The 15111-nt window shown below is 39.7% G+C and overlaps 2 protein-coding genes across 2 annotated transcripts in view; one reads left to right on the top strand and one right to left on the bottom strand.

Moving 5' to 3' along the window:
- Positions 1-15111, top strand: part of LOC145460439 (uncharacterized) — a 335154-nt gene that overhangs the window by 146266 nt on the left and 173777 nt on the right. The window lies entirely within an intron of this gene.
- On the bottom strand, positions 810-6686 carry LOC145502802 (uncharacterized). Its single transcript, XM_081482185.1, has 5 exons — positions 6524-6686; positions 5234-5377; positions 3358-3713; positions 1717-1917; positions 810-1217 (listed from the first exon to the last, which is right to left on the bottom strand). The coding sequence occupies exons 2-5, from the start codon at positions 5367-5369 to the stop codon at positions 888-890; spliced, it is 1023 nt and encodes a 340-aa protein (XP_081338311.1). The 5' UTR covers positions 5370-5377; positions 6524-6686; the 3' UTR covers positions 810-887.

Below are 15111 nucleotides of genomic sequence, written 5' to 3'. Positions count from 1 at the left end.
TACATGATTCAATCTAACTGAGGGTTACTGTTTTACTTGTTGCCCTGTATTTTACACTCTGTTAGCCGTACAAAGAGCGTGGCAATCCTTACCTTTACGTTGGTTAGTTTCTAAGGCATGGTTATCATTCAAGGCGCAACCTCAGCTAACGAAAACAGAAGGGTCCACATCACATTGTAATTATGTTCTGTTATTAAAACACCCTTCAATCCAACCACCAGCTGCTAACTACCCTAAGCTAGAAGCTTGTTAACCAAGTGTCTTTAACGTAGCGTATTGATATTAATGATACTACCTGTCAAGCAATTTTACGTTCATCAAGAAATGCCTTCGCGTTTCGTGGTTTTGCTTTTTAATTGAAATCCACTCGATTTCCCAACTCTTCACGAACTTATAAAACGAGACAATGGCTGTATTCAAAATTTAAAAAAAAAACGTTATCTGGTTAAAGAAGACCACAATTTAATTTCAAACTCTCTTCTTTCCCTATGAATCTGTCAAATTGACCTATTTTCGTCTGAAATGAGCAAAAGTTCGGCCGATCAGAAACGAACTTTTGCATTTTTGCTAAATTAAATTAGTTTAAAATTACCAGCCAGTCTGCAATATTTGACAAAGAGTGTCAAAGATTGTCTTTCTATTTGTCAAAGATTGCAGACTGGCAATCGAAAGCTCTTGTAATTTTAAACTATTTTTTTTAAACTATTTAAACTATTTCAATTTTGAATATGTCTTATCCTGGCTACTCGTCCAGTTTTAGAGGAAATTTACATTTATTTATTTATTTATTTTATTTATTTTAGACCTTGCTATGCAGATCTAAGGTAATAGTTTTGGACTGCACAAAACTTTAAAAAAAGAACTAGGCTGCAAAACACGTGGAAAACTCATTGTTCATAAGAATAACCAGTAAAAAACGAGTATTTTTTCATCTCCTCGTACACTCTAGTTTTTTGCTCAGCCGTCCATGTTATAAAGTCACGTGTTATCGAGGGGACTGGGTCGACAGTGGCCGCGCAGTCCTGGAGATATTGTTCTGTGCACGTGATTTCCAGGAATTCACAAATTTTTCTTAGGGTTTCCGCGGCGTTCTTGACAATTTCTATGCTTGGTATATCAATGACCTGGCCCGGAAGGGCTTCTCTGGCTTTGTTGCTTCCTTCAGCCCAGCCGAAATACCGGTATATATTTTGATCAACTACGTCCGGGGCATCAACCTGGTAATAATAATAAAAAAAAAAAACTTTTTGTCTAGTTAATGAGTTTTGGCTGACTAAAACTATTCTCGTCTCAATATTACCATAGTTATGGCAAAGTACTGTTCCTGAGCCATGTGTCACGAGAAAACAATAATGGTAAAAAGTAGCAATATATGAGGTTGCGTACCCGAGTGGTTTAGGGCAGTGGATTTGAAATCTAGAGGTCACTGTTCAAATCCTCCACCCTACCATTACGTTAATTTGTTCTCGGTAGTCCCGAGTTCAACTCCTCGACCTTGTTGTGTAAATAGCCAACTGGTCGGCCTCTCACCAGTTGGGATTCTTAATGGTTTATGTCCTATTTGAAATATTTGTTTATCTTCATCGTGAGACAATCCCGGAGCAATCCGTTCATTTTCCCTTTCTCGTGGTTATAGCTAGGCTTGATGAGCGCAGGCTGCTTTCTCGAGCAGCGGCTGGTAGCCGAGCCCAGGTTATAGCGTGTAATCCTTCATACCTTGGTTTCGTGTGTTCCATCTCGTTTATTAATTCCCACCTCCTGAAGAGTCATGGTTGCGATGTTATCGAATGGGTTTCTCACAACATGGATAAACTTCACCTCGGCGCCAGAAGCTTGCTCTAAAAGGTGGACAGCGTCTAAAGCATCGTCGTCTCTCATCGCTCTCGCTGTAAAGGCCCCAGATTTGTCGCCCATGACCTACAAACGCAAATAGTCCCGTAATTAGAGCTATACGGCTGGGACTGCAATTGAAAAGGAGGGTGGGGGCAGATGGTCTCGAAAATTTGAAATTAAACCTCAAAGTAGTCCATAGAGTGGCTTACATTTGCTGTACTGTAATTCATCCCTTAAAAATTCCATTTTATAACAGTCAGACCTATAGTGAGTGCCATCGAGAAAAAATATACCCAAATCAACTTCTGTGTATGAAACCCAAGTGTGTGACCATTCGAATGAAAGCTATTAAGCGTTACTTTTTTGTGGTGTTGTGTATTAAGCTTTATAATAAAGTTTCCATAAAACGCGCGCTCCGATTGGCTGAAACAGCGTGCTTTATCAGAGAACAGATGCACGGGTTGATGACGGTAAGCTGGCTTTCAAATTTTTATTCGGAATTTTGACAAATCTGACTCAAATTAAACATCCCGTGTGACTCAAACAAACGCAGTGGAAACGAGCTCTATGTCTGCAGTAAATATGGCTCACGGAGACCATTGTTAGCAAGAGGAGTGTTAGAACTGTACTAAAATAACAAGTTTTGCTAGATCCCGACACAAATAATAGCGAAATAAACAAATTCTCAACCTAGCGAAAGCTTCGATACATTATACATTACATTTGTTAAGAAGGCAAAAATTATACCTAAGAAGAAAAACGACAGAAAACACCAATTGAGCTGTCTCTGTTTAAGATGAAAAGCTTTATTTTTGTAAAAATGCTCAACATATACAAACAGTTAGTAACGCTCGTTTGCTTACTAGCGATCTCCGGTCATCTCAGCGAAGTGAACCTCGACAATTTCGTAACAACGCTCACCCGACGAGTGATCAGTTTGAAGCTTACTATGATATTCTCTCCTGTACTCGGTGTAGAACCAGTGGTAGCAGTCTAGAGTACTTAGGAAGCGGTAGAGCACCCGAGAAGTACAGAGAAACACTCGACTACGTCTCGTGTTTCCCCTTACACTTCTTTCGTGCTCTACCGCTTACTGCGTGCTTTACAACAGCAAAGAGCACAGTCGAGGCTTCTTTATTTGTTAAGTACCAGGTGGTTCTAACTTTTAGATCTGTGGATGAACCCCAGTGTGTGACCATTCAAATGAAAGCTATTGAGCAGTTCTTTCATGTGGTACTGTTTATTATGCTGTATAAGCTAAGGTAGTTCTAACTTTTAAGTCTGTGGACAAAACCCTAGTGTGTGACCGTTCAAATGAAAGCTATGAACAGTCCTTTTATGTGGTACTGTTTATTATGCTGTACTTACGTAGGAGGCATTGAAAACAGGATACCCAGTGTAAGAAACTGTATCTAAACTACACACTTTTTAACTGTACCTTCAGAAAGTGTCTGGTTGTTTTTCGATATCACGAAAAAAGGCATTAAATCGGGGATAAATTTGAATTTTGGCAAAACGTCTTACCTCAATGTGATGGTCATAGCTCCCCTGCCACTGGTGCGGTACACGATAACTATATTCAGAGGTCCTGTTTACCACGCTGCCTTTTTGCACACGTGACCTTCTGCCTTGTGTTACTGCACGCTCTGAGGCTCCAAACAATGTGTCATAAAATTGGTAAACCGAAACATTTCTTTTGCTTTTCAGGATTCCTTTCCATCTAGGGAAAGCCATTGACTCGTCCGAAACAACCATGTGCGGGTGAGCATCCAGCAGCGATCCCAGGAGACTGTGACGACTGCGTGGATAGCCAATGAAAAACAAGATGGTGTGGACGTGACTATAAGCTTTGTACAAGTTGTTCTGGGAGTTTGATTCATCTGCAGTAACGAAAAAAAAGGTAAAATTTTCATGAGAAACGTTTAAAAATGTAGACGTTGCGAAACAAAAAATAGTCGAAGCTTCACTGACGGCAACATCTCCACAACGGCCCTTGTTCTCTAATCACTCTGCAGTGAAACGAGAGCAAATCATTTTCATACTAAACATCATTAGCCGCAGACAAGAGTCAGGAATAGGCTAGGCCTCTTGCAAAAGAATGCTTTATATACCGAAACACGAATAGTCATGCGCTATATCAAAGCCAAAACAATACTAACTGTGAATACCGAACATCTGAAATAGCCCTACTAGCAAGCGTGCCTTCCTTAGCGTAAGAAAAAATACAATTTTTTTGGTCCCGGCGGATGAATCATACGTTCCTCTTACTTTAAAAGCTGGGTTTTGACGAATAAGCATAAGCAACATTCGTAGACACAGTAGAGCGTTGCTAAGTAACGCCTTTTGCTTGGGATATTTCCTAACAAAAGGTGTTACTAAGCAACATTATACTGCTTCTGCGAATGTCGGCTTATGCTTATGCGATATAGTGAAAACCAGCCTTAATTAGCTCCTCTACAAAGGTCGCCCCTCAACAACGGTAACATCGACTAAAGAGCATCCCAACTTCCAAAGATCTCTCGACAATGGCCTTTTAATCAACCACTGACGAACAGTATACACAAAACCCAATGTTTTGTTGCAAAGGGTCACGAAACAGAGGCCGTGCTACGCGTTGTTGGTCTCTGTTTTTGTTCGGTTTCTGTTTTATTGATGAATATTTTGAACGTGTTACGTATTAATATGCTACAATACGCATTTTTTCTTTTTTTTAACAATAACGTGTTGTACCCCTGGAAAAAAAAGCAGGTGCCATATTAAACCTCTGCCTCTGCATAAAGGCCACCTCTCTACAGCGGCACTTTCCTTTGTCTTCAAGGTGGCTGTTGTGGTTCGACTGTACTCCTGAATGTCGTTTTCTTTCACCGTAAGTTTACCCCCATACTTAGGCCTAAATTTTCTAAAGTTTTAAGTAAGGTGGCTCTGAACCCCTTTCTTAGAATTGTTTTACACTTCGCAAAAAGCTGTATATCATGTTATGCTTAATACAATTTAACAACAACAAAAAATAATTTAGAGTTATAGGCTCTACGGTTACTATGGTAACCCATTATGTCGTGAAGATTACCACAACTTGTTTATCAGTGTGAAACCAACACCTGTGCTAGAAAGTGCTGGAAACTGTTGCCAGCTACTTTAAACACATATTTGAGCAAGCCACGACAAAACGCCAAAAACAACGATTTGAATCTTGGTACCTTTCTTAGCCGTCGTCCTTATTTTGAAGAAGGTGAACGCGGCGGCTATTGTTTTTTTTGTTTTTTTTCGCATGTATTTTTATTATTTTTGGAACTAAACGCTGCCATTTCATGTTTAATCTGATAGGTGATACTATAAGCGTACTCTGAACATATCTATACAATGGCGACATTTAAGATACAATATCAAACCTCTTTTTTACCAGGTGTTATCCTAGGCGTTGGTGTCGTCATGTAAAAGCCTTTATTCGTCCATGCGACCAATAGACCTACAACGCCTGAACCAATAACTATACCAACTAAAACTCCGCCAAATCTCGTCACTGATCTTGGCCACATCTCGGCTTCTGAGAAGAAGTAAAGAAGGAAAAAAAGAAAGAAAAATGAACACGAAAGAATTAAGAATATCTTCAAACCTTTAGAGTACCAATGTAATGATTCGGTGAATACATTAGTTCAAAGTTACGTGATCTTTATTGCACCTTCAACCTTTTGAAGGCAATTGCGAGCAATGATATTAAATGGATACTAAACCAGACATGAAGGCTTCACGATAGATGTGTCAAAAAATCAGATTTTACATTTCAAAGAAGCTCATTTCTTTTACAATGCAAACATGAAGAAAACTAAACAAAGAACTGAATTAAAATGCATTCATGTACGTTTGTCAATTGAAAAAGTTGCACCAAAAATAAATGACAGGAAACAAGGTAAAAATTTTCAAGTGGGCTTCGCGGAAAAAGGCTATGTAGGATTAGAAGTTAAATGAGTTAACAAAAGAATTCTATAGCTTCGCAATTGCTCCGCGGCGAGTTGCAGGTCTTTTGCACAGTGAATTGTCAGAAATCAAATTTTACTCAGACGCAGAAATCGTCTGGTTACATACTACTGAGAAATGATGGTTAAACGATGATGGCTAAACGATTATTTAACTAGGGTAGGGAAAATCGCAGACTTTGGTCTTAAATAGGACAGTGATTTTTCTGGGATTACCCCCCGCCAGTAATGAACAGGAACAATATGGATTACTCGTTGTGAAGATCTAACTGCTTTAGAGCATCTTGAACAAAGAACAAAAACGGATGTTCAAGTCGGTCAGTCTGTCGACTACGTGAACAAAGATGCGACGGACATCATTTCGAACTTTTCTTAATTATGGTTGTGCTTCAGTGCCAGTGTTAAAGAGTGACAAAGGCCAAAAAACCTGCTGACCGGTTACCTGGAGCTTCGGTGTTTTTAAAACACGAAATGGCGCCACGGTTAAGAGGCAATGTGGGATATGGGTGTCTGTAAGGTTTAACTCTTACAATTAATTATTGACAGCTACCCACTTTCGAGTATGCAACCTAAGCGCTATTTAACCTAACAGCAGTACCATTTCATCATTTCGCCATTTCGTGCTTTAAACACACCCCTCTGCTTTTCTTTGTTATAGAACTGGACGAAAAATTTAGACCAATAAATTTAGATATAATAAAACAGCGAACGCTTACCCTTAAAGTGCTACACTTGGTCCAGATAAAATATGAGTAATTTGACTTGCTCTCGTTTGTTTTGATGTGAAATATATCATTTGGCTGCGTTTTTAGTAAAACTGACACATAACTATGGAAACTTGCAATTGGTGGCCCAAAGTGATTACTCAAAATACATCGCTGTCCACACGTTATCGGATTAGTGGCAGACTAATTTTTTTCCACTCTGGAAAGCGGATTAACAAATATCCGGATTCGCTGCCGATTTCGCCGGATGTGTGTGGACGCAAGCCGTATCCGGAAAGAAAAAGCTGCGGATTCAAAAATATCCGGATACGTGGGGACGGGGCCTAAATGCTGCACTTTGTTACCATGGTAATTCGCGTTCTCTTTTGTAGCTGTGTTTGCGCTCTTTTCAAATCCCTCTTTTCTTCATGACTGTGACATATTTTTTGGTACCTTTCATTTCGAACGAAGTATAAATTTGTACTTTGGTTAATCATGGTCAGTTTTGGAGGGAAGCGCCCTGAAAACTGATCTTGCTTTAAAATATATCACAAAACAGCATGTACGATGGAAGAAAAAAAATTCTACTTTTTTGACAGAATACTATTTTGCTAAAGTAAACACACAAAGCTGATTTACATGCAGGGGTATCGTCAATTTCTTACTTCTGACTTTCAGTTATAATTCGTTTATATTTTGAGATTCTGGAAGAACATCAAAGCAAAAGGAATTTCTGGCGTTCTAACATTGAGCGTCACAAAGAACGGTCCACTCGATTTAAATTTTCTTCGTATTTCTACCACAAATAGTACTATTATGTCCTTACACTGGTCGGGGACATTGTGTTTTTGCCTCTCTCTACCCTGGTGTATAAACGGGTACCAGTGACCTTACTGCTGTGGGTAACCCTGCGATGGACTAGCATCCCATCCAGGGGGGAGTAGAAATACTCCTAGTCGCTTCATGCTACAGAAACCTGGATAAGCTCCGGCCTGATGGGCCACTTAGCTCTTATGCAGACTTTACACTAACTAAATTTAAATGTAATTGCATTGATTCGAAAGTTTGGTTCTTCCCAGTTTGGAGGCCGATTCATCAATCACTAGCTATAGTACCAATAAGCAGTGAAACGACCATTTTAATTTTTTTATCTGTAACGATTATGGTTTTTAGAGTTTTTTTAAAATACTTCGCACGAATACAGTTGAATAACCCCCAAAATTTAAACGTACCATTAATTTAGTTCTTACTACTTGTATATCGTTCATTTATTTATTTGTTTTTTTTTTTTTTAATTAGTGAATACCAATTACCCGGAAATAAAATATTTCTGCTGTACTTAAGAAGTGAGGACTATAGTGTTCACATAAAAACAATTCCCAATTCTAGAACACGGGATAAACTTAGCTTAAGAGCTTTACCTTTCATTGGAAGTTTTGATTTTTTTAAAACATCAGGGACTCTTAATTAAAAGCAGAAGCGCAAAGAAAAATTTTGAAAGAAAAACACGTAAAAACAACATGATTACGAAATAATAAGCAAATTAATATGAAATCAGCTTCAGTTACGTTTTCCGTGTGTTTTTGTTTATGTTTTCAGTTTGTTTTTGTTTTTTTTTTGTTGTTGTTTTTTTGCGTCCGCCTTAAGAGCGACGAGGTCAGTTTGCCGCCATCTCGACCAGCCAATCTGTGTTAATAAGGGATAGTTCGAAGGAAGAAAAAAAACACATAAAATAAAATAATTAAAAATTAGACAATAGTTTGCGGGCGGTGGAAATTTCATGGCATTTACATTACAAATTGCAGTTTAAAAAAGACTTGCTGAAAATAATTTTTAGTGTCTGGTGAGTTTTAACAGAATATTAATTACTAGGGCAGTTACACGATTTTTTCCCTAACTCTCGCCTGCTGTCGCTGTAGTTTTCATTTATTAGTACCGCAATGATAACATGTTGTGGGTAGTTTGCTTGTTCATTAGTTTTTAAAACTAAGCAAACCCAACTCCAACCAAGTCAAATAAGAGATTTGTTTTTGTTACAAAAAAGCGGTTATTTTTCGTTGAACATCTGTTTGATAGTGTGCGTCAGCTATTTATGATCCACATGTAATTAAGGCCAAAAATATTTTCTACGCCTTAAGCTTTTAGCGCAGAAAATAAACACAAATTCAAACTGCTCTCTTGCAAGTCTAGTCCTGCGAGAAGCGAAGAGCGGGAGCGATAAGAAAGTTTGTCGGGTTCACGGTTTTGTTTTGTTGTTTCGCACTTACCTTTGTCCCTCAATGATCAGATTTTCACGACTGTTCGAATTTGAAATAGTTACTTTTGTGCAGTATAATGATAATCTTGTTGTCCATGATAAAAAAAAATCTCTATTATAAGGTTAAAAACTGACACTATACACATCCTTGTAAAGTAAAATGTTTGGCTATTAATTTGTTCTTAGAACGTTGCCCACCCCGAATAAATAAAAAGATCCTATTATCTTATTCTAAAAGCGTAAATCAACGGATTAAACAACGAATTCAGAACTGGCACTAAAGTAGAAGCAAACGAAGCAGTAATCATTATATTGGGAGGGATTCTTTCCTTAAAAGATATCAGAATAACAGAACAGATAGTTGTTGGAACATAACACAGTAAAATAATTAGCAGTACAATAACAGTGGTGTAAAAAGCTCTCCTTTTCTTGAGTAACTTTCCTTGGCTTCTAAAGAAACTTGGTTAGCAGCAATTTGTTTGTCAGTAGGTGCGACGGACTTCTTTGTATTCAGAGACATTGTCGTAAATGGGTAGAATGAGAAGCAGCGTTTCAGACACTATTACATTTGCTGTGGGCAAAAGGTTTTCGTTGGAAGGGATGATGCTGCAGCCCACGCCATAGCAGAGGCCATGATGATGCAAACTTCAGTGACCTGGGTCTCGTATACGAAGGGGTGTTTAAAGACAAATATCGAGAATTGATTTTCAAAACTGAAATCACGGATTTCTTCATATTTTGCCAGGAGAAACCCTTTGGCGAACTCTTTTCGAAAATAAGACTAAAACCTGCCGGAGAATTTTTGATTTTGAGAAATCCAACAAAAAGGAGAATTGCGGCTTTCGCGCTGCGGCCGGAATAAATTCAGCCGAAAATCTGGACATATTCACATCAGTCTTAGAGAGAGACGGCTCGGTCTAAACGGAAGATCAATCATTTCAACTACACATCAGGCGAAGGAAAGATGAGGTAAATAAAACGGCGAATTCTGAGAATATTTTTAAAACAGGTCACTTGAATATGGGCGATCCTTTGACCTTTCATGTCGTTCGGAAATCAACACACGGCAGCTCTTAATTAACCGCGCGGCCATGGGCCGAGCGCGGTTCTAGGTTTACCCGTGGTTTATTTTTTTTTTTTTGTCGGTGACCAGACGCAGACCTCCGCTCGGCCAAACTTTGAGTCACGGAACGTGTGATGTTTTTCCGCCAGAAGCTGTTAAAACATAAATACACGGACAATTTTACGGATATTGTTTTCTTTTTTGTGGGTAAAATATATTTTCTTTTTTTGTTATCAAAGCGTTGGATTTAAAGGGAATAATAAATACGGTGAAAAAAGGTATTACGTCAGCCATGGAATGCGCTGACGTTGCAGCTTTCACTTTCGCTACGTGACAAATAAGATCGTGTTTACTTTGCAAGTTTATTTCGGCAGAAGCGACGGTCATTAATTTATTTGTAATTTTGCCAGTATTTCTTGCGGTTTTAGGCAAATGAAGTAAATCCTTTGACTGTTTCATCGCAGCGAGTTCATAGATCGGAAGCAAAATTAAATATTTGCAAGCCAAGCAAAGAACGTGTCAGAACGTGCGAAGATTACGTCATTGATAGGGAAATAACCACCGTACTAAAGATAGCCGTAGATAACGCAATTCTTGAATTATGTGACTCGTGTGACTTCTTTGCTAACCCTTAACTCAAGGGAAAAAAACAGTTAAATTTAATCGTGACTTTAAAGAAAGAAAGCGGTTTGTAATAGTGTTCATCATATCTTCATGCCCATACATATCCCGAAGAAAGTTCCAGATTAAGACTATTACGTCATCGGAGATGTCACAACGGCTACGACTGATGGCGCGATAATAGAGTTTGTGTTGATCAAGTGCTGTGATGTCTACAGTAATCAATGAATCATCAAAGATTGCTTTGGAATATGCACTGCGTTGCGACTGTAGTACTAAGAAAACAGTTAAATTTTAAAAGCGCGGTTATAAGATCTAACAGATCTTCTTGTTTGACCTTCATTCGTCGGAATACACGTTTCTTTGCTTTTGCTTGCATTGCTAACATATCCTAAAGTAGAAGAAGTTAGGCATTTTTAATTTGGAGGCATCTACCCGCAATATAATAAGAACAGTCGGAGTATTTTTGAATTTGACCCACTTCGCATTTCGACGGTTACGATTAGCCGAAGTTGATCGCCAAATTACACATCAAAAATTCGCTTTTAGGAAACGGCAGTACTAACAAGGAAGCATCAATCAAATAATGTACTTAATGCTTAGGAAATATTCCTTACCTTAGTGAGTTTTTCTTGACAGGTTTTGGCAAAACACAGAGCCAAAGCACCGCGTGAGAAACACAGGGCGGAAAAACACAGAGTGAAAGTTGCACGTGACAGTAACGTAACGTAGCGGGGAGGTAGTGGAGGTTGGAAGGAGGGAGGGGGTGGAGGTGTGGGAGTAGGGCAGCAGTGTACTGGTGGTTTCTCGTACTTTCACTGCACGTTTTGACGGTCGAGTGCATTTGTACGATTTGTCTTAAACAGGCAGCTTAAAAACGGTTTGTATAAGTCACCGGGAAGTCAAGATCTGTTCATGATATCCTGGACTGAATCAAAGAAGTAGATTGGCGAAGCAGAACGTTCATGACACAAATTTTCACCGCGTTGGTTGAACCCCATGATTTAAGATTGCTCGGATAATGGAGCATGAAAGAAAACGATTAATCCGCGCTGAGCAAAGATTTATCGGTTCCTTTGACGTAGATGATGATATGGGCCATGTGCGCATGACGGCTACACAAAATGTAGGCGCCACAAAGTCGATTGGCTGATTTAGGGTGACAACGTCATTCTTGAGCAACTCCAATAGGCCAATAGCAAGTCAAATGAAATCTGTGTAAAAATTTAGTTTATGGTAGCGACGTTGTAATGCGATGGAAAAATATCAACTTCCCTCCAGCCCTCAGGGATCGGAGGAACTCCCTCTAATACACGGGGAGGCTTGACCCGAAAAAGGTGTAGCAAGTTTCTGAAAAAGAGAAGCCTTGTGCCGACTTCAGGTATGTTAAAGGGTGACACTTTTTTATGGATGGTATATGAAAAAGTTATCTTGTCAATCAAAACAACAGATAGTGAATCAAAGTTTAGACGTCGGGTGGGAGGCTGGGCGGGTGAAGATTGACCAGTTGGTTCAATGAAGCTGAAAAGAAGTAACTGGAGGAAAATTTCAACCTTGGACGGACAGCAAACCGTTAGCTAGCAAAACCCTGAGAGCGTGGCCGCGAAAGATAAGCGTTTTTCAAACAAAACAGGTAGGTGGAAACTGTTCCTTAGCAATGCGTTCCCCTTTACAGAACAGATACAGTCTTTAATTTTAGGAATAGCATCTAAGATACACTATGAATGATTTTAACTGTTAAAGTTGCGCAGCATAAGCGAGAGTTCTGTGATACCCTCCAGGTTGTACTACACGAAACACAGTTTCAGCACTCCTCGGCTCTGTCGTCTTGAACCTATACAACATGAATAAGGAAGGATCAACACCCGAGTAAAAACACTTAGCATGCCCTTGCTTAAGACTGCAAATATTTCATCTGTTACGTGAATACAGTTTCTAACCAAGTCGCAAGGTGGGGAACATTTTTGCATAAGGGGACTCTCAAGAAATGAAGACCCGCTACGTTCTGGGTCTATTGTGTGTTAATAGCCCTCATGTCCTAAGTTGGCAACTATTGTTAGCAGCCAATAGCAATGTGTTAGCAAAGTTCACGTGGTAGTCACGTGGAATTTCGCAAAATTCACGTGTCACATATATAAACTTATCGCTAAGCGATGAGTGCGATATCGGTTTTTCAATTGAAATTTAATGTGGAATTCACGAGTCAGGTTGTGAATTTTCCATGAATCACATAGCCTCTTTTGAAATGAAGAAAACCCCGTTTCATTTAAGTCTGTGTGACTGTTGCAATATTCAACGCGCAATCGAGAAAAGCCATTCCAGTTGAATCAACTGTCAAGACTGTCAGGAGCCAGCCAATAGGAATCCAGCTAGAATCATAAAAAAAAAGACCTGTTTGTTTTAGCTTCGTGGACGGCGACAATGGTTTTAGAAACATGATTGAAAGTTCATTGCTTCTAGTTGTTTTTGAGTTGTTGTTTTATTGTCGCTCCAGTGCCATATCACACAAAGCCTCGCTTTCAAGAGTCGCAATTCCACGCTGGATAACTCGCCTATGTCACCTATCAGGGTACTAGAATTCTCTGAGCTATGCCATTCTCCACTAAATGCACCCAGTAATGACCTTAGGTGAAATATCATATTACACGTAAAGCACGTAGATGCCCTCATAATGAGTATGATCTGGATGTTTTTAAAGCCTTGATGCATTTGGGCAAGCCTGTTCGGTTTGCCAAAAAACAAATGACGAATAAAAATTTACAGCGATGCTACACACTAAAAAAAATTTCTTTTCTTTTGTTAAGTTTGTCTTTCCCGATATCAAGTTTAACAGCATCTTTTTTTGAACTAGCCTCCCTTTTTTCTAACCCTACCCATCCTTATCCCTAGTTTCCCCTCCTTTCCCTACTGTTTCTCTTATCCCACCCTCTAACATGCTCATCATTTTTTTCTTTACTCCTAGTATGCCTCTCAACCCTTTAAGTCATGATTCATTTCCTTCACTACCCCTCTGTTGGGTTCCACCATCTCCCCCCCATAGTCTCCGAAGTTCGCCTCCCCGTTGACTTCCAAGGACTCCCCCCGTTGAATCCGAAATTCCTCCCCCCGTTGACTCCGAAGGACTCCCCCCGTTGTCTTCCAAGCCCCCCTGTTGACCCTGATGGACTCCCCCCTGTCGTCCAAGTCTCTCCCCCGCCCCCATGTGACCGCACCAGTCCCCTTACTTTTTTTTTTTTATTCTTTTCCCTACCTGGACTCGAACCTCGTACCTCCCGCTCTCAAGCGAATCCCCTTAACCACTACACCACACCGTACGCTGTTGAAAACACTCATCTCTTTTCTTAGTATCATACCTTACTTGCCCCAGTCTTAACTCTACCAATATCCAAATTAAAAGACAAACTCTAGTGCTCGACTAAGGGTCGATCGTATGGGTGAGACAATAATTTGGTGTAAACAAGAGCAAATTTTTAGAAACGGATTTCACTAAAAAAAAATTAACGTTAAAAAGCAACGACGTTTCGACTGTTCGACGGTCATTTTCAAGTTGAAAAGTTTAGTGTGAGAGCGTCGCGGAATGATCGATCTGGCACAGCAAATGATTTAAGGATTTTCAGAATAAAACTACGCGTCTTACAACTGTGGTGACACAAATATGTAAGGCAGGAAACTAAAAACTCCAGAGATTAAAGCTTAATGTGTTATTCCTTCGTTCTTAATGCTCTGTATTGGCAACAAACATTAATCTTGTGCTGATATTTACCGTCTTCTGCAAACTTTAATGACTTTCGTAAGATTTTTTTCTTTCACCGCAGACCAAAAACATGAACTCGTGTAATGAAAAGAGCAGAATGGTTTGTTTGTTTGGGACTCTGTAAGAGCACTGACTCGTGACCTGCCAAATGAAGAGATATAAATTTTACTGGTGTTTATTATTTTATTTTTTTTGTTTTTATTTTCCACCGATTTCGTTGACAAGTCCACCAAAGCAGGCAGTTTTGAGATGTGTGTCTAATGGTTCCAGCCAGAACTCGACTGTGTGTCCGTGGGAGATCCCGAGGACACACAGTCACAGCCAAGCCGAGCTGTTTGGTTCTTGTACGCCTTTAATAACGAGGCCCTGGACTTGACAGTAAACCCAGTCTCCGGCCAAGTCAAAGCCGGCTGTGTCACGTGATAGAGTGTCGTGCTCATGCCCTCCACGAGAGGCTCATGGTAACGTTGGAAACTGCCGAGAAAGATCTGGCGCTGCCTGTGCTCACAGACGACAGCTGGAATTACTGATCAGAGTAAAGGTACTTTTTGGCATTTTAGCATCTTAACACCCAGTTTTGCTTTTTGTTTACTTGGGAATCCATCTTCATTCATTTATAGCATAGAGGGCAAGATAACCGAATTCCGATTGGTTTAGATAAAGTGCTGTTTTCTGAAGCAACATATTACCGAAGAAGAACCGAGATCTTCCTAACGATTTTTGAACGCCATCAAAAGGTCACCGAATTTTCCCAATCCCCTGGAAATTGCTCAGTTTGTGGGCTATTGCTTGTGATTAAGTCTGCGTTCAAGGCCTTGTGAACCATCAGGCCGGCACTTACCTCTGGTTTCGATAGCGTGAAGCGACCAGGGGTATTTCTATCCTCCCTCCTTAGTAATGCCTTA

This window comes from Orbicella franksi, chromosome 11 (genome assembly GCF_964199315.1).
Source record: "Orbicella franksi chromosome 11, jaOrbFran1.1, whole genome shotgun sequence".
Classification (NCBI taxonomy): domain Eukaryota; kingdom Metazoa; phylum Cnidaria; class Anthozoa; order Scleractinia; family Merulinidae; genus Orbicella; species Orbicella franksi.
This window is presented reverse-complemented; position numbering and strand designations above follow the sequence as displayed.

Coding starts and splice junctions, on each gene's coding strand:
- LOC145502802 (XM_081482185.1), bottom strand. CDS start 5,369: ATGTGGCCAAGATCAGTGACGAGATTTGGCGGAGTTTTAGTTGGTATA. Junction 3,714..5,233: donor AACGCCTAGGATAACACCTG/GTAAAAAAGAGG, acceptor TCGTTACTGCAG/ATGAATCAAACTCCCAGAAC. Junction 1,918..3,357: donor GCTATGACCATCACATTGAG/GTAAGACGTTTT, acceptor TTGCGTTTGTAG/GTCATGGGCGACAAATCTGG.